Below are 24,718 nucleotides of genomic sequence, written 5' to 3'. Positions count from 1 at the left end.
GAAATAGGAGTGCCTGAGTGGCTCAGTGGGTTAAGCGTCCAATTTTGGCTCAGGTCAGGATCTCGCAGTTCCTGGGTTCAAGCCTGTGTTGACAGCTCAGAGCCTGGAGCCTGCTTTGGATTCTGTGTCTCCTCTTTCTGTCCCTCCACAGCTCATGCTCTGTCTCACTCTCTCTCTCAAAAAAAATAAACATTTAAAAAATTTTAAAAAGAGAATGAAATATATATGTAATGAAATATTATATCATATATCATATATATTATATAATATATAATTACATTCTATTAATATTATATAAATAAAATATATTATATATTATTATATAATTCCTTGATGTGTAAATATATTATTATAAATATTATTATAAATAATATATATTTTATATATGTATAATGAAATGCTATTTGGCCTTTAAAAATAAGGAAATCATGTCATTTGTGACATGAATGAACCTAGAGGATATTATGCTAAGAGAAATAAGCCCAACACAGAAAAACAAATACTGCAAGATCTCACCCATATGTAAAATCTAAAAATGCCTAACTCATAGAAACAGTCAAGTGATGGTTGCCAGGGCTGGGGGGTGGGGGAAATGGAGAGATGGTGGTTAAAGGGTATAAAGTTTCAGTTATGCAAGATGAATAAGTTTTGTAGATATAATATATAGCTCGGTGATTATAGTTATTAATACTGTATTGTATACTTAAAATTTGCTAACAGAGTAGCTCTTAAATGTTCTCACTGTAAACACACACAAAAAATGGTAACTATGTGAGGTAGTGAACACTTTAATTAGCTTGATAGTGGTAATTATTTCACAGTATATATGTATATCAAAACATCACATTATATATATATATATATATATATATATATATATATATGCAATTTTTATTTGTAAAAATTATGCCTCAATAAAGAAAAAAATTAACAATTAAGGATTAAAAAGAAATCCACGATTCCTTTACAGTGACATAGATGCATTTGAAAGAATAGTCTGAAGCATCCTATTTATTGTACTAGATTTATAACTCCAGAAAATAAGTAAACAGGCATCAAAACATAATTTCAGCATAGTTCTCTCTTTAAGAATATGACGGGGTGCCTGGGTAGCTCAGTCGGTTAAGCGGCCGACTTCGGCCCAGGTCATGATCTCGCCGTCCATGAGTTCAAGCCCCGCGCCGGGCTCTGTGCTGACAGCTCGGAACCTGGAGCCTGTTTCAGATTCTATGTCTCCCTTTCTCTGACCCTCCCCTGTTCATACTCTGTCTCTTCCTGTCTCAAAAATAAATAAAACATTAAAAAAAATTAAAAAAAAAAAAAAAGAATATGTGGGCGAACAAGGAAACTGGAACTCAGGATTCATCAACACCAACATAAGTCTGTTCTTTTGATTGTAAAGTATGACTAATAACATAGGACATTATCTTCTTGTCAGAGGGTTTTTGAAGAGCCAAATGCATAGACATAGAAATAGGGAGTTCTCCTGCTATTCAAGTGTCATCTCCCTGAGGAGTTGCTGAATGCAAAACTTCCATTTACTTAAGGTTTTAATATTCAGCTCTATGGGAATACAGAGACACATCTTGTCTTTGTAAATAATTTTGAGGCTAAACTCAAAATGTCAGAAAATTGCCATTTCATTATTTTTTTATATTTATTTTGAGGGGCGGGGAGGGGCAGAGCAAGCGAGAGAGAGAGAGAGAGAGAGAGAGAGAGAGAGAATCTCAAGCAGGCTCCACACTGAGCCTGCAGGGGCTTGACACAGGGCTCAATCTCACAACTGTGAGATCAGGACCTGAACTGAAATCTAGAGTCAGCTGCTTAACCAACTGAGCCACCCAGGCACCCCAGAAAATTGCCATTTTAAACAGTCTTCTAATTTTTATATGCAATTTCTAGAAAAATCAAATAACAGAGCTAAACAATTTGCCACAGAACTACACAATTTCCCATTAGATCACTTAAGAAACTTGCTCTCTTGTTTTTGCCTTACATATAAACTCATCTCTATATGATATTTATGTAACCCCCATGATTTTTAATTACACAGAGAAAAATAGTAATTTATAGCAGAGACAGCTTGCAGGCACCACTTTAGTAAAATGTGTAGAATGAGCATCACAAGTGATGCTTCTTAGTATGAAGAACTGAAAAGGACATAATATCACTCTTTGGTATTCCTGGCAAAAATGTATAACCTGAATCTAATCATGAGGAAATATCACACAATTCAAGTCAAGGAATGGGCTTGCTGAGAAGTAACTGGCCTGTATGCTTCAATATGTCAAGATCATGGAATACAAAAAAACAAAAACTATCTCATACTAAAAGAGACAAATAAGATATGGGAAACAAATATAATGGTTGATGGTGGATTGGATCCTGGACCAGAAATATTTTTTTTTCTTTTGCTATAAAAAGTACATTAATGGGACAACTGGTAAAGTTTTAATCTGTAGATTTTATAATAACATTGTATAAATATTAATTTCCTGATTTAGATCATTGTATCATGGTTAGGTAAGAAAATGTTTTCTGGTAAGTTTTGGAGTGGTTAAACCTCATTTCTGCAAGTTACTCTCAAATAGCTTTCTAAAAACTAGCTATAGAGTTGTTAACTTAGGGAATCTCAATGAGAGTATATAAGAATTATTTGTTTTACTTTTGTAACTTTTATGTACATTAAAAAAAATGTTTATTTATTTTTGAGAGGGGGAGACAGAGTGTGAGCAGGGGGTGGGCAGAGAGAGGAGACACAGAATCCAAAGCAGCCTCCAGGCTCTGAGCTGTCAGCACAGAACCTGACATGGGGCTCAAACTCATGAACCGTGAGATCACGACCTAAGCCAAAGTCAGATGCTTAAACAACTGAGCTACCCAGGTGCCCCACTTTTATGTAAATTTTAAAAATACATAAACTCAAACAAAAAAATAATTTAGAAGACGGATCTAATACAATACTCCTTCTAGTACCTCTGCCCTAACTTATGTTGCTCAAAATTATAGCCAGTCTGGAAAAATAGTTTATGTGTTTCAAATTTCTCTACATTGAAAAAGAAATTTGTTGTGCTATTCTTTTCACTGGTAGCTATGTTCCTGGCATGTTTTATAATTGCATAATAATTTTTTTCTGCTGACAAGAGGAACAATGAAACATCTGGTACTGACATACTACATTCATTTTATAGGCATTTTTAAAAACCTACTATGGGCCAGTCATTGTGCTAGATGCAGATAGAAAGAAATAAAGCATACATGGTATGTGACCCAAAGAATCTTACATATAAATGAATAATGGCGATGAAGCAGTACAGGCATTATGTGTGTCCGTGTGTAGTGTATCATTGTACATGATGGATGGGTTGGCTAATACCTAGGGTACAGGGAAAAGGAAGAAATTAAAAAAATCTTCATAAAAGAAGCAGTGTTAAAACTGGGTCTTAAAGACAAGTAAGTGCTTTAGGTGGACAAAAGGAGAAAAAGATATTCAGGGCAGGTGTAATGGCATGAGCAAAGGACATGGAGCTGTAGAACAGCCTAGGCTATTAGTGGAACAGAAAATGATTCAGAATGGCTGAATCCAAGATGGGAAGTGGCCACAGTGAGAAAAGCTGCTAGAGAGGCAGAGGTTAGTTTTTTGAGGGACTCATAAGCCACTGTGCTAAGAACCTTCGCACAATCCCATGGAAATAGGTTGGGAGTTCTTGGCCATTTGTCTACACTTGTGAATAACTTGTTAAACTATCACATACAAAGCAAGGTACATTGAAGTAGGTCACTCCATTCCCATAAGAAGGTTGTGTTCATTATAACAAGGGAATGAAACAGAGACTGGAATGTTCTGCCATTTTTGTATCTTACATTATGCCATGAGAAATATTTGCATTCTTTCTACCTTGTAATATCACTGTATGAGATTGGAGGAGACTTGACATTCAATGTGCCAAATGAGAACATTCAAATTGTAATTGAATGTTATCACTGTCAACTATCTTGCAGTCACTCCAGGAAGAGAAACAGTGGCTCAATTAGGACCACAATGCTTTATCTTGGTGCACCTCTTTTTTCTGTGCCTCTCATAGATTAGGGTTACGTGGGGTCAAAAATCTCTGCTCACAACTTTGAAAGTGTTCAGCAACAAAGGAGAGAAACCCTGCAAACAGAAGGTGAAAGAATGTGTGGAGGAAATAGATATCGGTTACTTAAGATTATCTTGAGTAAAAATAAAAGATCTTTGATGAAAAGATACTTTGGATTTATATGTGTCTCAGGATTCTGATCTTTTATTTATTCTGGTATAATAAACATATAAAGAGAATGAAAGACAAGTTGCAGACTAGGAAAAATATTTCAAAAGACATACCTGACAAAGGACAAATGTTCAAAGAACTCCTAAAGCTCAATGGTAAGAAAATGAACAATCCAATTTATTCTTTAAGTAGGCTCCACACTGGGCCCAATGCGGAGCTTGAACTCACAACCCTGAGATCAAGTCCCGAGCTGAGATCAAGAGTCTGCATTAACTGAATATGAATGAATAATCCAATTTAAAAAATGTACAAAAGATCTGAATAGACACCTCACCAAAGATAATATACAGGTAGAAAATAAACATAGGAAAAGATGTTCAACTCCATACATCCCCAGGGACTTGCAAGTTAAAATAAGGAGACAGCCACTGCATACCTACTAGAATGGTGAAAATCCAAAAGGCAGACAATACCAAATGCTGGCAACGATGCAGAACAACAGAAACTCTTAGGCATTGCTGTTGGAAATGCAAAATGGTACAGTCACTTTGGAAGACAGTTTGGCAGTTTCTTACAAAACTAAATACACTCTTACCATATGATCTGAAATCACAGTCCTCGGTGTTTACCCAAATGCGTTAAAAATGTATGTCCACATAAAAACCTGCATATGAATGTTTATAGCAGCTTTTCCCATAGTTGCCAAAATTTAGAAGCAACCAAGATGTCATTTAATTGGTAATGGATTAATAAATGATGGTATATCCAGAAAACAAAATATTATTCAATAGTTAAAAGAAATTAACTATCAAATCATGAAAAGACACAGAGAAACCTTAAATGTATATTGCTAAGTTAAAGAAGCCAATCTGAAAAGCCTACCTACTGTATGATTCCAACTATATAACATTCAGGAAAAGGCAAAACTATAGCAGCAGTAAAAATTTCTGTGGTTTCCAGGGGTTAGGGGAGAAGAAGGGATGAGCAAGTAAAGCACGGGATTTCTAGGGCAGTGAAATTATTCTGTATGATACTATAATGGTGGATACATGTCATTACACATTTGTCCCATCCCATGGAACACCAACCAGATGGTAGGTTGTGGGACTTCTCAGCCTCCATAACCATATGAGCTGATTCCTCATAATAAATACATCTATTACCCTTGTAATCACAGAAAGAAAAATACAAGCAGGAATAAATAGTAGTTCAACTACTGGATGATGCCATCTAGTGGAAAATGGATTTTAACTTTCCCTGGATCAGACTCCAAATTTCAATGCCCCTCAAATTTGGTATTTATGGGAATTTATTTAAATATATATTCTAGACTCTAATCTGCCCGAAGATTATTAACTCACTTAATATATATGATAGCCAAAGAGCTGTGTGTCAGTATTATCCATATTGGAAAAGATAAAAATTCTATGTCAGTTAAAATTAAGGTGCCCAGTGGTACATCGTGCTTTCCCTTTTTCACCAGATTTTTACCAACTTCACCACAACAAGTCATTTTGCAGCTGCTGGCATTTTTAAATGTACAGTGTGCACCAGCCTCTGTGCTAACTGCTTCACTTGTATTATTTTATTTAATCCTCCCAACAACTCTAGTAAGGTGGGTACTATTATTATACTACCTTAGAGATGAGAAGATTAGGGCAGAGTTTAAGTAACCTCTCCAAGATCACACAGCTCTACACTAGCTGAACCCAGGACCCATCACATAATTACACATGTGCACAGTGCTCTGTGATGGGAAAGATGATAGTCATGCCAACAGTAAAAAAGGACTAATGACTTTACAATTCTATATTGCCATCTACATTGAGCTTAGTATATATACTTCATGCAGAAATGAGTTATACTCCTTAATTACTAAGGGCTATTTAAGGACATTGTATAAATTAATATTTACATGGTTTGGACTAATACATTACACACTCAGATGTTCCTAAATATTGATCGTTGATTTTTGGTGTTACAAATTTGAAGTAAATGAAAGTAAACTGACCTGCTTTGAACCTTCTATGTGGAGGCAAACTGAAACTAATTTATTTATAACTGGTTAGAAAACCCAGGTGATAGCAATCAGTCAGCCAGTCAGGCCAAACTGAGGGTAATAAAACTGGTCTCAAATAAAGTTGCCTGCCTCTGCCCCACAAGGGCTAAGACCCCAAGGCTGCCCAGCCTGCTTGGGTCCAATCAGTGCTGGCAGAAGTCAAGGCTTGCTTCCTCACAGCTTGATGAAATATAGTTAAAATATATCTTTCTTATAGTCCACTCCTTCTGTAGGACTCAGAGTATCAACTAACTACAACTGAAATATTAATTCCTGCTACTGCCTTAGTAGGAAATACTGTGAAAGCAAACATAGGAACTTTACAATGGTCCCTCTTGAGGCTACCTCCCTGAAAACTGCTTGATGCTGAAGTCTTCTGAGCATTAGCGAACAAACAGCATCAAATAATGTAGTGTATTTTTTAAAATAAAGTAAATAAACAGTATAAAAATTTCTCAATTCATTTTCACATTGCTGAGTGGAAGGGAAATTTGCAAATATAATCTTGTATTTGTATCGGTGTACACCCCTCCCTCTCCTACCTCCCAAGACCTCAAAGTGTAAAATGATAAAATCCAATGATACAAAAAAGGTTCAAGTCAATATGCAGCAAAACAAAAGGAAAAACTTTTTGACTAACAAAAGAATCTTCTAGCATACAGAACTGGAAAGAACAGAGGAAATAAAATTAACAGATAACATTAATTAAGCATTAAGTTATCTCAATTTTCTAAATGTTCTTTGCATGCATTATCCCATTTTGGTCCCCAGGAGGAGATTTCATGAGGTAGGTGCCATTATCTTAAGATAAAGAAACTGAGTAGTTAAGTCATTTGCTGGAGTCACACAGCTAGTAAACTATGGACCAGAAACCAAGCTCCCAGGGCCCAGAGCCCAAATCTACTACACTGTAAGAAGATCAAACCTGTTATCACTTCCTTAGGGCAAACTTGGGGTTGAAAAATCCATTGAATGGATATCCCATTCAACCAACGGACATCCGCCTGATGACACTGTTTAGACTCCTTGCTGACTCCAAGCTCATTTATAGAAGTTAACTGGTTGTGCCTCATTATGCAGTTGAACAGTGAGTCCCACAGGGTAAGAATCTTGGATTAAGAGGCCTATGGGATTCTTTTCGGGTTCTAAACTTTTAATTTAATAAAACAAGAAAAAATAAAAGACAAACAAGGTCACACGGGGTATGGTAAAGATTTACATAAAACAAACCAATGCTTTAACATACCCAATATGACTGTGTTTGAAACCTCCTTTTGGAGATTACCACGTAAGGCCAAGTTTAACACTGTGCGACTTTTGAGGTCAGGCCGCTGGCTGCCTGGAACCCCTTGTTTGAAAACTTAACTCACCCAATTTAAGTATTGGTTTTGTTTGTAATTTGTAAATGCGGTGGAACAGTGACTAGAGTCCTCCGGCTACCAGCTGCCGGCCGCGCTCAGAACTACCCAACGGTGCGGCGGAAAAAGCGGTCGGAGCGGGAGCGCCCTCGGAACCAAAGCGCTGGCCCCTTTCGGCCCCGGGACTGCATTTCCACAGCACCAGGGGCGGAGTCTGGCAGGTGAGGGGCTCGCCGCGGAGATCGCTGACGCGGCCCGGGCTGCGGTGTGGTCGCTGGTTGCCAGACCATGCTGAGCGGAGCGCGCGCCTGGCTCCTCGCCTTATCGCTGCGGGGTACATGCACGCTGCCGTCCGCGGTCGCCCGTAGGTGCCTTCACGCGTCGGGGTCGTGGCGGTCCGCAGACAAGAGCGAGAAGACGGGGAATGCGCCCCGCGTCTTCGACCCGGCCCTGCTCGAGTTCCTGGTGTGCCCACTCTCCAAGAAGCCGCTCAGGTGAGATTCGGTGGCTGCGAGTTTCCTTTCGCGCCCTCCGGTGGCGGGGACCGGGTGGGATGGCCGTGCGGCCGTTCACAGCCACTGGGGCGCCCTTCAGGTCAGTCCGAGTATTTCCTGCTGCCATTTTCTGGATCCCGGCTGGCTCAGCTATCACGCACCTCCCACCGAGGCGGGAAGGGCGGGGGCAGGCTGGAGGGGAGTCGAGTCCTAGGCCGCCCAAATCAAACCGCAGATCCACAGTGATGGATCGCAGCGTTTACTGGTTTCGCAGTCGAATCGCCAGGGCACCTTTTTTTTAAATGCAGATTCCCGGGCACCACCCCTGGCCTACCCAGCTGGGCGGTCTGGGGGCTGGACCAGCAAGGTGTTTTCTTAAAAGGACCCTAACGGATTCTAATGTATCGCCAGGTTTTTGAGCTGTTGGGAGTCATGACCGGTCCAAGGCATTCAGATTTTTAAAACAAGATGATGAAAAACACTGTAGTAACCTCCAGATTCTTGTGAAAATGTTCAGCTGATGCGTGACGATTGTAAACGTTTAAGCTGTGTATGCTGCCTCTTTGGGTCTTAGTTCTGGACAAGCTGGGTTTTGGAAAGGCTTTAACCTTTAAGGAAAACAGCTCTACAGTTCCAGGCTACTAAAACTGAACATTGACAACACTAGTATTGCAAACTGAATATACTAAACACCAAGATGTTATCAGTGGTTATCTTTGGGTGGTAGATTGCTAGCCATTTTTTAATTTTCATTCTTCTTGCATTTTTATTTCTAGATTTTTTCCATAATGAATGTACTCATTCATTTTCTTATACCTTGAAATAATCATTCAAACTACCTTTTCGTTGTGTAACTGGCACACTGCAGACGCATTGCTTTCCAGACTTTCCTCTTTCTGTGCTTTCATGTTCCTCAAACTTTTATTTTGTATATCTTGATTTTTCAGTGGTTTCCTTCTAATGGATCAGTAGGGTTGCTCTGTTAAGCATGCATGCATTCTAAAACGGGGAAATTGAATTTTTCTGTAGTGACTGTTTAATAGTAAATTAACTGGGATGGTTTTGGGGTTGACCAGAGTAAGGAAGGAATGTTTGGATGAAAAGGGGAGATCTTTTTGACTGGATTTAAAGAATGCATATTCAGCTATAGCTTGAGAATAAAGGGAAAAATAAAATATGAGAGAAACTGACTAAAATGAAAATAGAGATTCATTTTCTAAGAGAAATGTTTCAATTGGCTAATACTGCTTTTAGAATTAAAAGCAGTTTAATTCTGATTTTTTTTGGAATTAAATCTGTCAAGAATTGGATAAATGGTGTTTGTTGAAAAGCAAGCTCTTCCAAGCATTTTATTTTCCACAATTCATTCTGTTTTCCTTTTGCCCCCCTCAGATTTGAAGCATCGACAAATGAATTGATCAATGAAGAATTGGGAATAGCCTATCCAATTATTGATGGGATTCCTAATATGATACCACAGGCAGCTAGGATGACACATCAAAATAAGAAGCAAGAAGAAATGGAGCAGCACTAGATGATAATTAAAAACAACACACACAACTAAATTTTCTTAATACCACTTACCTTTTAAAAAGTCAGACTGGCAGGTAATAAGTGGGGGAGAATAATGTTTCTGTCTCTTCCTACGTTGACTGTCCTTATTCCACTGGTCTCTTTAGCAGGACTGTTCTACTCAGCCTCTGTGGAAGAAAACTTCCCACAGGATTGCACTAGCACAGCAAGCCTGTGCTTTTACAGTCTGCTCCTGCCCATTACCATACCAGTTTATGTGTTCTTCCACCTTTGGACTTGGATGGGTATTAAACTCTTCAGGCATAATTAATACAACCAGAGCTAAGGTAGTAGATATATTAATGATAGGTCTTGAGTGTGTATTTCTAAAACTTAACTACATGGAAATACTGGAAACCCACTTAATTTGTAGGAAAGGTGCTTTGACTTGCTTCTCTCAGGTTTAGGACTATGGGAGGCTTAAGCTGCAGAAGTTTCTTTTATTGTACTTTTGTTCTGCCCTTGTTTTTTTGAAAATTTTTATTTATAACTATTGTATCAGAAGAAACATTTCAACAGTTTCTTGTTGGAAATTAACAGTCCCAACCATCACCTGATGACTTTATTTCTTACCCCATTCATCTAAAAGTTAATTAAAATTTTATGTTTATTTTAGATTTAAAGTATTTGGTAGAGTCACGTGTTAAAGATGACTGAAATAATTCCAAAGCAGCTATGCTGAAGTTGTTGTAGAGAAACACATTTGAGCTCATGTGACAGAAAACTACAATAAAATGGAAATTTCATGTACTTGCAAACATTCTGAGTTTGTAAAGTTACCTTTGTTTCTTTGGCATCAAATGCTTACATTAGGAATAATAAAATAAGATACACTTTTCCATTTAAAAAAGTGCAGTTTTTTGATCATAAGAGTGTGGCTCTAAGAGAGGAAAAATATAAAAATATTCTAAACTTTAAAATATAGGCAGGGTTTAGGTAGGCACTTAATACCCCACATAGAATACTATTCCAGGAAAATATAGATCTTTGGAGATAGAGGTAGGGGTGGAAGACTTAGAAATAGATTTTGTGTCCTGTTGGGCTGAGGGCTATGTTTTGAACCACTTTCAGTTTATTTTCCTGCCTTAGGAGATCAGTTTAGCACTGCATTAGTTCAGTGTATTCTGTAGTACAAATCATGTTTTTAAAATCACCCTATGGTACTCAACAACAAAAGAGCAGGACCTGCATAGACATTTTTCCCAAGAAGACTTACAGGTGGACAACAGACACACGAAAAGATGCTCAACATCACTAATAGTCGAAGAAATGAAAATTCAAACCACAACGGGATACCACCTTACAGCTGTCAGAATGGCTAAAATAAAAATACAAGAAATAACAAGTGTTGGCAAAGATGTGTAGAAAAAGGAACACTTGTGCACTGTTGGTGGGAGTATAGATTGGTGCAGTCACTATGAAAAACAGTATAGAGGTTCCTCAAAAAGTTGTATGGTCCAGTAATTCCAGTACTGGGTATTTACCCAAAGAAAAACACTAATTTGAAAGAATATATGCACCCCAATTTATTGCAGCATTATTTACAATACCAAGATCTGGAAGCAATGTAAGTTCAATGGATGAGATGTGGCATATATATGGGGCCAGAGGGAAGAGAGGCTTAGAAGACAAGTTGACCAAAGTAAAGCAATTTTGGTTTTAGGCTGACCCTTAACCTAAAAGCAGGACATAAAAAGTCACAAGATCCAACCGGAAGACCACAAAACACCACTCCTGACGGTAATCAAAGCTACAAAGATGGTCTTCCTTAAAATTGCTTCCTTGTGGGAACAACTCTAAGACAGTGGAAAAATGAACTGCTCAATGTGAATAAGAAACCCAGTTAAAGAGTAATCCCTTCCCTATAAATGGTTAGCTAATGAAACAAAAACTTCTAAAACCCTTAGAGGCAAAAGAGGATCCTCTTCCTCTCCTGGGAGGAGACTGCTACTTTGTCTATGAAGTAGCTCCTTTCTTGTATACTTAATCTTTGTCCCTTGTCTAAATGGCTTGCTCTTGAAATCTTTCTCACACAAAGCCAAGAACCCTCTTAGTGTGGGGCCTGAGGTCCTCTTTCTTGGGTCCTCAGCCTGACTGGCATCACAAATACAATGGAATATTATTCATGTAAAAAAGAATGAGTTCTTGTCAGTTGTAACAGCATAGATGGACCTTGAGGGTATTCTGCTAAGTGAAGTATGTCAAAGGCAAATACCATATGATGTCATTTACATGTGGAATCCAAAAAGCAAAAAGCAGAAATAGACATACAGAGAACAACCTGATGGTTGCCAAAGGGGAGTGGTGGGGGGGAATGGGCAAAATAGATGGAGAGTGGGAGGTACAGGCCTCCATTTATGGAATAGGTCATGAGAATAAAAGGTACAGCATAGGGAATATAGTCAACAATGGTATTGTCATAGTGTAGCGACTGATGGTAGCTATATTTGTTGTGACCTTAGCATAATGTAGAGAGCTGTCCAGTCTCTAAGTATACACCTGAAACCAATGTAACACTGTGTGCCAACAATACTTTTAAAAAATTAAAATTAGGGGCGCCTGGGTGGCTCAGTCGGTTAAGCGTCCGGCTTCGGCTCGGGTCGTGATCTCACGGTTTGTGGGTTTGAGCCCCGCATCGGGCTCTGTGCTGACAGCTCGGAACCTGGAGCCTGCTTCGGATTCTGTGTTTCCCTCTCTCTGCCCCTCCCCTGCTCATGCTCTGTCTCTCAAAAATAAATATTTAAAAAAAAATTTTTTTTTAAATCTTAAAAAAATAAAATTAAATCACCATACAGCAATATACAAATAACCTGGAAGATTATAGGAGTTCCCATTATTTCTGATCAAGAGTTCTTGTTCTTTTTAGTTAGCCCTAAATCTCACTGTTGTCAATGTAAACGGAACAATTTTACTGATAAAGCAAGCACTATACTCTGAAAAGTCAACTTCAGCTTTTGCAAGTTAAGCATTTTATAATTTTTGAGGAAACTGATAAGCATACCCTGGGGGAGTTCAGTATTAACTCCATTCTTTCGCTAATAGAATTTCTTTGGCAACCACTTGTATAGTACAAACTATACACTAGGTACAGTTTTAAGTATATATAATCTTTTATAATCTAAGAGGTAAGGTGAGTAATACTGGCACCATGCTACAGATGTGGAAACTGAAGCAGAGAGATTGACGTGATTTGCCCAAGGTAACAGCAATAACTGAACCAAAGTTGAACCCTCTGCCACTGTGGCTTCAGTCTGCCTTTTTTTCTTTCCTTCCCTCCCTCCCTCCCTCCCTTCTTCTGTCTTCTTAATCACACTACACAGTATCTATTTTAAAATAAAATCCTTTCTATTTGTAAGAAAAATACAATTAGGAATCAAAATGCTTGGATTCAAATTCTTACTCGAGCCTTTGCCTTTCTTGTTTCCTAAACCACCATATATTTTATCTCTATTTTAGCACTTGAACTTGTAATTGCCTGTTTTGTGTCTCCTGTCTAGACAGTAACTGTTCAACATTTTTAATTTAATGCTTAGCACAGAATATGCATGCACTTCCTGAAAGACTGAAAACATGGTTCTGACAAGCTTTATCATTTTAGGCAAGTTACTTGTCTCTGAACTTCATCTATAGGGCTAGAAATCCTTCCCCTGCTTTCATAAAATTTGCTAGGAAAAAACCAAACTTTACACATGAAAGCCCTTTGTGAAACAACCCTAACTGATGAACAACACAACGGGCAAAGTCTCCGGAAATTGTCCCAAGGGCATTCAGCCTAATGAGGAAACATACAAGAAAATCTCATTAACTGCTGCCAGCACATTGAAGTTTGTGGCATTTGAACCACCACCCACATCTTCCTCCTCTCAGCTCAGAGTGATGGCCACTCCAGGAGGGCTCCACCAAGATAGGAACCTCTCTTCCCCCAAAACTCCTGGTTGAGTGTTAAGGCATCTTCCCAGGAGGTGAAGGCCATCAGCTGAGTAAAGGTAATTATGTAACTATAAAAGACAGTGTAATGCAGATTTCCTCTTTCTGCTTAACTGATTTGCAGAGCAATTATAGAAAACAATATGTATAAATTGTATTTTGGGGTCTATCATATTTGCTATTAGCACAAAGGAAGTAGCTGCGAGCAAAGCTGAACTGGGGTACAGAAATGACACCAGATGGTAACTTGAATTCACAGGAACTAATGAAAAGAACCAGAGAAAATAAAAAAGGTTGATATACTTAATTCTACAAATATATCCTTGTTCTTTCTTCTCTGTTCCTTTTAAGAGGCATTAAATTATGTAAAGTAATAATTATAACCAAGTATTGTTGTTTGTAACATGCAGACCTACTATGCATGACAATAGTCCAAAAAGGGAGAAAAAAGGAAGAGCAACCTACCTGTAATGTTTTTGTATTTCACTAGCACTCTTACCAACAGATCTGCATACATGTCAATTACATCTCAATAAAAAAAATACCATAGGAAACAAAAACAAAAACATCTGCTGCAGATTTTAAGTATTTCTCAGGCCTTCAAACACTGCAGGTGAGAATATAAAATGATGCAGCTTCTCTGGAAAACAGTTGACAGTCCCTCAGAAAATTAAACACAGAGTTACCACACAACCCAGCAGTTCCACTCCTAGGTGTCTGTCTACTCAAAGGAAAGGAAAACATGGCCACACAAACTTTAGCACAAATGTTCATAGCATCATTCATAATAGCCAAAAAGTGGAAAACAACACAAATGTCCATCGATTGATGAATGGATAAATAAAATACGATACAATCAAGTATTAATTTGGCAATAAATAGGAATGAAGTACAAATACATGCTACATACAACATGAACTGTGAAAACATGCTAAGTGAAAGAAGCCAGTTATTAATAAACCGTATACTGTTTGATTTCATTTATATGAAATGTCCATAATAGACAAATCTATAGAAACAGAAAGTAGGGGGTGCCTGGGCAGCTCAGTTGGTTAAGCGTCTGACTTCGGCTCAGGTCATGATCTCACGGTTCGTGAGTTCGAGCCCCACGTCAGGCTCTGTGCTGACAGCTCAGAGCCTGGAGCCTGCTTCAGACTCTGTGTCTCCCTCTCTCTCTCTGCTCCTCTTCCACTCATGCTCTGTCTCTCTCTGTCTCTCAAAAACAAACGTTAAAAAAAATTAAAAAAAAAAAAGAAACAAAATAGATTAGTGGTTGCATATGGCTGGGGACATTGTGTGTGAAGTTATGGCTCTTGGGTATGGAGTTTCTCTTTGGGAAGATGAAAATTCTCCAAAGTTGATTGTGGCAATGGTTGCACAATTCCATGAATATACTATATCCATTCAGTTGTACACACAGCTGAACTAAATGCTATGTTCATTAAATATCAATAAAGCTTTACCAAATTAAAAAAAAAAAAAGTAATATGTACATGTCCAGCATAAGGCTAGCAGTTCCAAGTCACTTGCTGGAGGTGAAATGCTGGTAGAGGCATGGCCAAAAGTGGAATGTAGGTCTGACGCCTTCTAAATTTTGTCCACGGTGTTGTGCCACTTCTAGTGACCCTCTCAGATACCCTTCCTTAGGCAATCTCCAACACTTTTTAGTGTTCCTCTCTAGCAAATCATCCTGGCTTCCTATCTGTTATGGCGACTCTTGTTCACTAGCTTCCCATAACATAGCTCATGCCATGTGGTGTTGACCCCACCACCTCCAACTCTTAAGACCACTACAAGAAATACTCTTATTCTTTCACTAACTGGGACTCTTCCTCACTCCTCAGTAATTCGTTGACTTCACAATGACAGGGGATCTCACCTCCTTGGAGCCCCTTAACAAGATTATCTTCCTTGTCATCTGCATCACTGGCAAGGACCATCTTTACCCATCTTGTGAATAAGATCCTTCCCATCAGCTTCCTAAGTGTGAGTTTTCCACTCTGAGAGAACAAAAAAAGATTTGCCTACTCTGCCTCTTCATTTTCTTCCAATCCTGCACAGTGAAGCCTCCCTGAACTTGACTCCAGATCTGTAAGATGAAAAAGAGATCTACTTCCAGACTTGGTGGTTGTTTTAAGGGAGGTAGAAAATATGAAATTACCTAGCACACTTAAACACTGTGGCAAGATTCTCACTACTGTGTGTAGTTGTGGGGAGACAGGCCTGTCTCCTTTTCTGTTTCCCCCCTTAGTAAAATGCTCCATTTGCAGGTAATTGCGATCTGCACATGCCACTAGATGGCATTTTCAGCTAACTCATATGGGGGACCAATGGCAACTAAGCACTGGGAAGGAACCAGAATGAGTATTGCACCTAGAAAGAGGATCGCACTTGTGAAATGCTGAGCTAGGAAGCCATATTCTACATTTATTAGCGTGGCATCTACGAGGTAGCCATAATAGAGTAAGTGAATCCTGAGAAACAAGTGGGAAGAACCCAGAGTTGGAGGAGAGGAGGTGAGGAAGAGCGGGGGATGGGGGTGGGATGAGAAGTTTCCAGGCAGAAGAAAATGCTTGAATAAAAACAGGAGAGACTGGCCTTCTCAGCAAACTGAATAGTTACAAATAACTGGAATGAAGTATACTATGTATGCAGGGCGATGATAGGAGCCAAGGCCAATGGTGGGAGCCAAGGCTGGGGCGGGAGCCAGGCAGGACTTGGGAGCTATATAGTAACAATTAATGAAATTTGACTTTACTGTCAGATTTTCAAATCATTTTGATTTGTACAGTTCTATCACACTCTGGCTCTTCTTCCCAGAAAAACAAAAAAAGCACAATTACAGGGAGTTGGAAGGTTATGGGCCTGTCAGCGGCAAGTGCTCATATTTGCACTAATACAGTAGCCACCAATCCCATGTAGATACCCATCACTTGAAATTTGGGTAGTATGAGAACTGAGTTTTAAATTTTACTTAATTTTAATTAAATAGCCATGTATTGGACAGCACAGCTCAAGTGTTCTTCCCACCACTGCCAATTCGTTTTCTCTCTTCAAAATTCTTTGAAGACTAAACTTTATGGCATACATTTACCTTATTAAATAGCACAGATTGGGGGTGTGGTTTCCCAGCCTCACAGAAAGTTCTTTGGGGCACTGTTGATCTAGACACAAGAACTAAAATTGTCAAGACCTGACTGGTTACTGAATGTGTGTTGTGAAGAGGAAGGAGGAGGACTGAAGGCTTCTGCCGGGCAATACTGGAGGTACCACTGTAAGCTGTGCAACACAGGAAAAATGATCATTTTCTTCTTAAACATGAAGTTAAGGAGCCAAGGGACATGCAGGGAGACACAGAAAAATGGCTGTGGTACTGGAATCTACCAGTTCCTGTAGGTCAGAGAGAGATGTGGGCACCATCAACACACAAGACGTAACCAAAGCCGTGGAGTGTATGGGAGTGTGTGCAGTGACAACATGGGCTTGCACGAGCACTGGAGGTCAGGGGAGTGTAATAAATGCATGTAGAAGGAATGAAAAGCAGCCAAGAAAAAGAAAGTCACAGTCTAGCAGTTCATGACAGTTTTGAGGAGAAAGTAGTCAACGGTTTCAAATGCAATATAGAAGATTTAGGACAGAAATGGGCAATTTTGTTGACACGTTCAACAAGAAAGTCATTTGTATCTTTTATTAGAACAGTCGGAGTAGGAGAAGCACCACTTCAGCCAAGACGGGAGAGAAAAGCAAAATTCTGTCTTCTTTAATGCACTGTGTTTTAGGGTCACCTTGTTGCAACAGCCTCACCTATATCATTATTAATATGTCTCACATGCAGAACCATAATTCTAAAAGAGCGGCTAAACACAATGAATACTCAACAGGGCTTTCACGTTAATTTGAGTTCTTAATTTTATTTTTGAGAATATTTCCCTGAAGGGGTAAACAAGGTGAGGTAGGATCAGCCAAATCCTCTGCTGTTGTTGATAGCAACTTGAAGCGCTTCTTCTACTCTTTCCATCGTAGAGTATTTAGGAAGGTAGAGGACACTAATACATGTCTGTGCTCTTATGGGATCTTTTTCATTCATATTTTCAGGACAGCAAAATGTTATTTTCATGTTCTTTAAACCTTTTACTTGAATTCTGTCAGTTCCTGTAAGAAACACTAGAAAAAAGAATAATATTGAGTGATCTGCTTTCCAGAGACCAAGGTTTATGGGGAGAAAAAATATATGTATTTATTCAAAAACATTTACTAAGGGCCCATGTGCAGAGTTCTGTATCAGCAACTGATACACTGTCCCTGCCTTCAAGCAGCTCAATAGTCTGGCTGGAAATATAATATTCTTATGCAGAAAAAGACAAATAGCAAAAGAAAACTAAAAGGGTGGAAGACAGCCAAACAAGGTGCCACGGAATAAAATGCTTCCTGAGGGAAACTGCTGTGTGTGGTTCGAGCAGGGACAGACAATCAGGCTGGGATGACTGGGGAGACTTCAGAGAGCTTGGAATTGAGATGGACCTTTAAGGAGGGGAAGGCTTATAGCAGCAACCAGGAGGTGGGTGAAGGTTCAAGGCAGGGTAAGGAGCTGCAGAGAAAACCTGGAGGAGGGAGAGTACAAAGGGAGCTTAAGAATGTAGAGACCATGGAACTATTTGGCTGGAACAAAAACTTCTTGTAAGAGGTAAGATTGGAAAGTTAGGCTGGGTTTCTGGAGAAGTCTGAGTGCCTTCCAACATACATGTTATCTACAAAAATAAGAACAAAAAGATAAATGTTTCTCAAAAACAAGTATGGAAATTTTGTAAGAAAATTAGAGGGAAAAAGTCATTAAGCAAAGTTGTAGAAAAACCGAATAAGCATGAAACTGAGATAAAAATGTGGAAGGTGAGGTAAAAAGGCTTGGAGACAATGACATCGTAAAACTTGGTTAATCCCACAAAGCCTGAATAACTGAGTCACAAGTACAGAAAGCAGAAGAAGTATCTAACTTGGATGGAGAACTGAAGAAACATTTGAAAGCAATAGGCAGGGTTGAAATCACAGGGAAAAAGACCCATATTAACATTTATTTTTTTGATGTCAGGACAGCCTGGCCTAGAGAACATCCAACTGGACTAGGAATGGCTCTTATACTAGGATTTGTTGCAAATGGTGCCTATGACAAGGTTTGCTTAGCCCAAAGAAAAGACGTAAGATATAGATCTACTCCCGATGTAATACCTACCGAGGAATTTTTTCTTTTCCTCCAAAGTCAATTTGTGTAAAGCCTTCCAAAACATCACTATGGTAGGATGTGAATTGTCGTATCCTTCTTCATAATGTGCATTCTAGAGAAAAAAAAGTGCAAAAAAAGAGTACTCAGGAAATAGGAAAAAGAAATTTAAATTCAAACTTCTAGGCCTTTATGATCTACCTTTTCAAATGTTTCCCAGTCATAATCTGTATTTCCAACTATCACATCCTTCAGTTCTTCTGGATGGAAAAATTCAATGATATCCTTCTCACACACTTTGTAAAATCCTCTTTGGAATTCTTCATAAACTGCCTTCACAGAGATGTTGAAGATGTAATTGACACACTTAGAAACATAGTCTCTCCTTTAATAAAACAAAAAAATGATTTCAGCTTACAGCAATACCCTGAACAAAAGTGGTAGGGGGGCGGGGAAAGTGGGAAGGATAAAAATAACTAGAAACCCTAACAATACAGTGCTTACCATGTACATATAGCTATTTTTCATATATTATCTAATTTAATCTTCATACACTCTCAGGGCAGATTGTTAGGACATTTTAGTAAAAATACTGACACACTGAAGGTACATATTTGCTCAAGGTCACACAGTTCAGAGAAATGACACAGATTAGAACAGAAAAAGTATGGAAGAATAACACCCAACCTGCTAATGCTTTAGGGGAATGGGCTTGGAAGATGGGGGAAATTTCCTATTTTATTTTATGGTCTTCTGTGCTGTCTGAATTTATGCTAGTGAGTAACTACTATTAGTATTTGTGGTTAAATACAAATAAAGAGGGGGATTTCTGCTTCTAGCTTTAATGGGGTAGCTTATAGCAAATTACTCCCAGTGAGAAGAACTAGAAAAATCCAGATAATACACAAAAACACATCTAGCTCCAGGCTTCCAAATGTGAGTCAAGACTCAAGAGGCCTCTTCATGAAGACAGAAGGGAAGCCCTCTGAAGTGAGTCCCACATTTTTCCCTTTTGGCCATTTGCTAACACAGGCAAAGGGATCAGGCAAAAAGTAGTTAAGAGGCAGAGAACTTTCTTATGTCTATCAATAATACCACGGATAAATTGAGAGTACTCATAAAATACAGAACTGAAAATCTTCTATTTCTTGATCTGTATACTTATGTACTTTTCTGTATGTTCTACTTTAATACAAAGTTATTTTTAAAGATAAAGATTAAAAGATTAAAGAAAACTAGGGGTGCCTGGGTGGCTCAGTTGGATAAGCATCCGACTTTGGCTCCCATCATGATTATATGGTTCGTGGGTTTGAGCCCCACATCAGGCTCTGTACTGACAGCTCAGAGCCTGGATCCTGCTTCCGATTCTGTGTATCCCTTTCTCTCTCTCTCTGCCCCTCTCCCACTCGTACTCTGTAAAAAAAAAAGATTAAAGAAAACTAGTTGGCTTACACCATAATGCTCACTTGGCGGTATCCCTCTGCCTCTCTGACCAACTATCAATGGAACATTCTATAATCCCAAACTGTGGCTTTAAAATAGCATCCTATAAGGTGTTGAGAACTCAAGATACCACCATAATATAATATTAACAGATACTAAGTACTGCTCCAGACCAGGCACCACTGTAGACCACTCTAGGTACCAGATATACAAGGATAAACATGACCAGTGCCCACCTTCATGGAGCTCATGCTAGTGGGGGAAATATAGACAGTAAACAAATAAACCCAAAAGGTAGGTAATGGTGATACGAAAAGAAAAAGTAGAGACAAAAGATAAGGGAAGGCCTCTCTGAGAAAGCCATTTCCTTCCTCACCAGAATATAAACTCCAGGAGACACACACATACACACAACACATACCAACTCTCTGCCTTATTAAAAAATGATAAATTTGGAATGGAAAATTATATAAACAAAACAAGTATTTTACTTCTCTGTACCTACTTGTTAGTCTGGTCAACAATTATGCATCTTCCATTAGGAATTAAGTCTACATCATTTTTGTCCCAGTGCACCTGTAATCACAAATAAACTCAGATATCTCCAAAACAATCCTAAACAATCTATTATCAATAAACACTTTGAAACATACCTCTTTTCCTTAATATCTTGTAAAACTATATATTTTAGTCATAAAAACTAGCAAGGTATGAACACATGAAAAATTATCTTTATCATGAAGAATGAAAAACAAATTTTTATAGAATCATCTATTTTAGCTTGTCATACTGAAAAAAACTGGCAAATTGCCATATCTCAGTAATCATTTTATGTAGTATAGACCTACGTCGTAGATTTGCAAACATGGCCACAAATTCTTCCCAGCCTGGTATTCAAGCTTCTTTGCAGTGTGACTTTTCAATACTCCCTGCCCACCTCGATCAAGAGGAGAAGTTTTTATCTTCAGCTCTTGAAACTGGGTGTGGCCATGTGAGGTGTACTCTGGCCAATGGGATCTGACAGAAGTAAAAGCTTAAAAAGAAGCTTGTATGTTGAGGCTTGCACCTCTTTGTAATCCTGAGACAATTCTGTAAGGATACCTCAAGCAGCCTACTGGGGAATAAGAAACCCCTAGAACAGAAAAGCTGTTCTAGCCCATACCCCACAAACCAGCCAACAACTAGGTATTCAAGCCAAGGCCGGTATGAACCATCCAGCTCAGCAGTCAATTCACTCCAGAAATTCAATGAATTGTTTGTTTTAAGCCACTAAATTTAGCTGTTGTTTGTTACATAGTAAAATCTAACTGATATACCCAGGTCATAAAAAATGAGGAAAAAAACCCCTTCTGCACTAATTCAGAAGTCTGTTATTTTGTTAAAGAGTGGCATGCCTAGATAAATATGTAAAAGGGTAATCAGATTAAATGAAGCCAATTCTGACAGTTTACTCACATTAAAATATATATAAAATACTTCTCCAAAGTCATCACCTTCATCATCCAGAAGTGTTTGCAAACTCCTAAAGAACAAATAATTTTGTTATTTAAAAGTCAATAATCAATTACTAGATAGATCATCTAAAATAAATGTCAAGTGCATGACTATTCGGAAGGTGGGAGGTCAGGGAGTTAGTTAATTAACACTGCCCATTTCTCTGTGTACTGATAGCCAGACACCAACTACAAGTGTGAAGTTTACGAGTATTTGCAATTCTGTAAGTTCTCTTCCATCCTTACTTCCTTTACCCAGTGATTGTAGGTTTCTATTTAGAAGACTGATAATGTATTTTTTTAAGAGAAAGTTATTTTTTTTTTTTTTTAATGTTTATTTATTTTTGAGAGAGAGAGCATGCACATGTGAGCAGGGAAGGGGCAGAGAAAGAGGGAGACAGAAAATCTCAAGCAGGCTCCGCCACCATCAGCACAGAGTCCAATGTGGGGATCGGATCCACCATGAGATCATGACTTCAGCTGAAATCAAGAGCCAGACGCCCAAACTACTGAGCCACCCAGGTGCCCCAGAACTGATCATGTATGTAACTGATACCCAAACTCATTCAAATCAGTGTTATCTTTACTTAAAATCTGAACTTCACTTACAGAATAAATACCCTCTTTCTAAATATCAGGGATCACTTAGGAAATCTGAGGTATGAGAAGGTCACAGAATGTTCTCTGCATCTATATCCCAATATCATCAAGCTTCAGACAGACATGAATTTGATCACCTTAACTGTTTCAAAGGCATCTGTGTGAATATAGGTTATATTAGGATGGATAGCAGCCAGTCTTTTTGTGTCTCCAACCTCTCTTGTCCTATGGTACCTCACACATAGTTTTAAAGTTGTATATCTCATTATATTTGCTCATTCACTCATTTATTCATTCAACTAACATTTATTAAGCACCCAATGTAGCAGGCATAAGGGATGTAAAGTTCAGACATTACTGTCAATGAACCCTGAGACTAGCAGTAGTAGGTAAGATATGCTGATGGAAGTCTCCTCTACAGTACACTGTTTGTGAATACCAAGGAAGCTGCCTCCAAAACTAAAACTAAAATAGTGCTAATATCTTATATCTACTTATATGGGATACCTCCCCTATCCCATTTTCTACCACCCCCAAACTAGGTTACAAATACCAGTTTGCAAGGTGCCATTTCCCCTTTTGTTAAGGGATCTCATGAAGAACAGATAAATTCTTTCATCTTATTGAAGTTACACCTATTAATCTTTAATGTCAGTCAGTACTTTTTATTTTTATGTCTTAATTAAAACTGCAATGGTGAGAAAGAGATCTGTCCATATTTTCAACATGTTTGCATTTAATATTTAAGTCCTTCATCCACACGAAGTTGATTTTTGTACATGGTATAAGGTTATCAGCTCTCATTTTTTCCCATATGCTTGAACTGACGATACTCTTGTTCCCATTAATCTGGTATGCTACCTCTAACAAGTTCCATAGGTGCATGGGTCAGTTTCTGACCTGCACTCCTACTGTGCTGTCCTAATACAGCTTTCTAAAAATTCTTAATATCTGGTAGGCCAAGTTCCCTATCCCTATTCACCTTTTTCTGCTAGCAGTTCTTGGCCTTCTGCTCATCCATATACATTTTATAATCAGTTTGTGAAATTTCATGGAAAGCCTGCTGAGATTAAAACTGGAGTTTCACTGAATACCAAGATCAGTGGCTTTCCATGTGTGACCCAGACCAGAAACTTCTGGAAATCTCTAAGGACTTCACAAGTGACCTATGAGGTCAAAACTATTTTCATAATCATACCAAAATATTACTCACCTTTTTCACATTCTGTCTTAAGTATAGAAGGCAGTTTTCCACAGGCTATATTATGTGATAGCTAATAGAATGAATGTTTATGTATCCTCTATTTAAAACATTTATCACCTTTAATTTCTAATACTGTAAATACTGACAAATACAACCAACATAAGGATAAGCTCTTTGGGGTCTTCAATACTTTTTAAGTCTTTAGACCTAAAAGTGTGAAAAACATGCATACCGATATAATGATCTTTATTTATTTATTTATTTATTTATTTATTTATTTATTTATTTTGGGTGTTGAGTTTTATAAGTTCTTTATTTTAAATTTTTTTTTTTTCAATGTTTATTTTATTTTTGGGACAGAGAGAGACAGAGCATGAACGGGGGAGGGACAGAGAGAGAGGGAGACACAGAATCGGAAACAGGCTCCAGGCTCCGAGCCATCAGCCCAGAGCCCGACGCGGGGCTCGAACTCACGGACCGTGAGATCGTGACCTGGCTGAAGTCGGACGCTTAACCGACTGCGCCACCCAGGCGCCCCTAATGATCTTTATTTTACATGTACTAATGTTGATGTGTTTTAAGATTATTAAGTCTTCTTAGGCATTTGTATTATTACATCATTTTCATTGTTCTAGGAAAAAATAATACATTTATTTCCTCCTCTCCAAATCTTGTGCTTTTGATACTTTTTCCTTATCAACAGTATAATTAGTATAGTGATTAACAGTTGGATGACGGGAGCACTTGAGTGGCTCAATTGGTTAAGTGTCCTACTCTTCGTTTTGGCTCAGGTCATGATCTCACAGTTCATGAGTTTGAGCCCTGCATCGGGCTCTGCTCTGATAGCATGGAGCCATCAGAGGGGATTCTTCTCTCCCTCTCTCTGTGCCCCTCCCTGGCTTGTGACCACGTGCCCTCTCTCTCATAAATAAATAATAAATATTAAAAAAAAAATTTTTTTTAAAGTTGGATGCTGGAGACAGACTATGTTCAATTTCATGGTTTTGTCACTATGGAGTCTGGGACAAGTTACCTACCTAACCTGTTTGTTTCCTCATCTGTGAAATGGGGATACTAACAATAGGACCATACTACTATTC

General features: G+C 38.5%; 3 protein-coding genes across 3 annotated transcripts in view; 2 read left to right on the top strand and 1 right to left on the bottom strand.

Annotated features, from left to right (window-relative positions):
* Positions 1–7,854: 7,854 nt before the first annotated feature.
* On the top strand, positions 7,855–9,758 carry PYURF (PIGY upstream open reading frame). Its single transcript, XM_060654651.3, has 2 exons — positions 7,855–8,164; positions 9,557–9,758. Exons 1-2 carry the CDS (start codon positions 7,959–7,961, stop codon positions 9,696–9,698), a joined length of 348 nt encoding a protein of 115 aa, XP_060510634.1. The 5' UTR covers positions 7,855–7,958; the 3' UTR covers positions 9,699–9,758.
* Positions 9,759–9,791: 33 nt separating this feature from the next.
* On the top strand, positions 9,792–10,496 carry PIGY (phosphatidylinositol glycan anchor biosynthesis class Y). The gene has a single exon (XM_060654652.3). It carries the CDS (start codon positions 9,792–9,794, stop codon positions 10,005–10,007), a length of 216 nt encoding a protein of 71 aa, XP_060510635.1. The 3' UTR covers positions 10,008–10,496.
* Positions 10,497–17,554: 7,058 nt separating this feature from the next.
* The window catches only part of HERC5 (HECT and RLD domain containing E3 ubiquitin protein ligase 5), a 46,955-nt gene continuing 39,791 nt past the window's right edge, over positions 17,555–24,718 (bottom strand). Inside the window, exons 19-23 of the mRNA XM_060654649.2 lie at positions 21,777–21,843; positions 20,827–20,897; positions 19,080–19,263; positions 18,891–18,993; positions 17,555–17,827 (exon numbers count right to left, since the gene is read on the bottom strand). Coding sequence (XP_060510632.1) covers positions 17,622–17,827; positions 18,891–18,993; positions 19,080–19,263; positions 20,827–20,897; positions 21,777–21,843 — 631 coding nt within the window. The 3' untranslated portion in view covers positions 17,555–17,621. The remainder of the gene's footprint in view (positions 17,828–18,890; positions 18,994–19,079; positions 19,264–20,826; positions 20,898–21,776; positions 21,844–24,718) is intronic.

The sequence above is a fragment of the Panthera onca genome, chromosome B1 (genome assembly GCF_046562875.1).
Source record: "Panthera onca isolate mPanOnc1 chromosome B1, mPanOnc1 haplotype 2, whole genome shotgun sequence".
Classification (NCBI taxonomy): Eukaryota; Metazoa; Chordata; class Mammalia; order Carnivora; family Felidae; genus Panthera; species Panthera onca.
This window is presented reverse-complemented; position numbering and strand designations above follow the sequence as displayed.

Bases quoted from the DNA above. Each gene is read 5' to 3' on its own strand.
- PYURF (XM_060654651.3), top strand. From the start codon at position 7,959: ATGCTGAGCGGAGCGCGCGCCTGGCTCCTCGCCTTATCGCTGCGGGGT. The intron at 8,165-9,556 runs GTGAGATTCGGT...TGCCCCCCTCAG, and splicing joins CTCTCCAAGAAGCCGCTCAG to ATTTGAAGCATCGACAAATG.
- PIGY (XM_060654652.3), top strand. From the start codon at position 9,792: ATGTTTCTGTCTCTTCCTACGTTGACTGTCCTTATTCCACTGGTCTCT.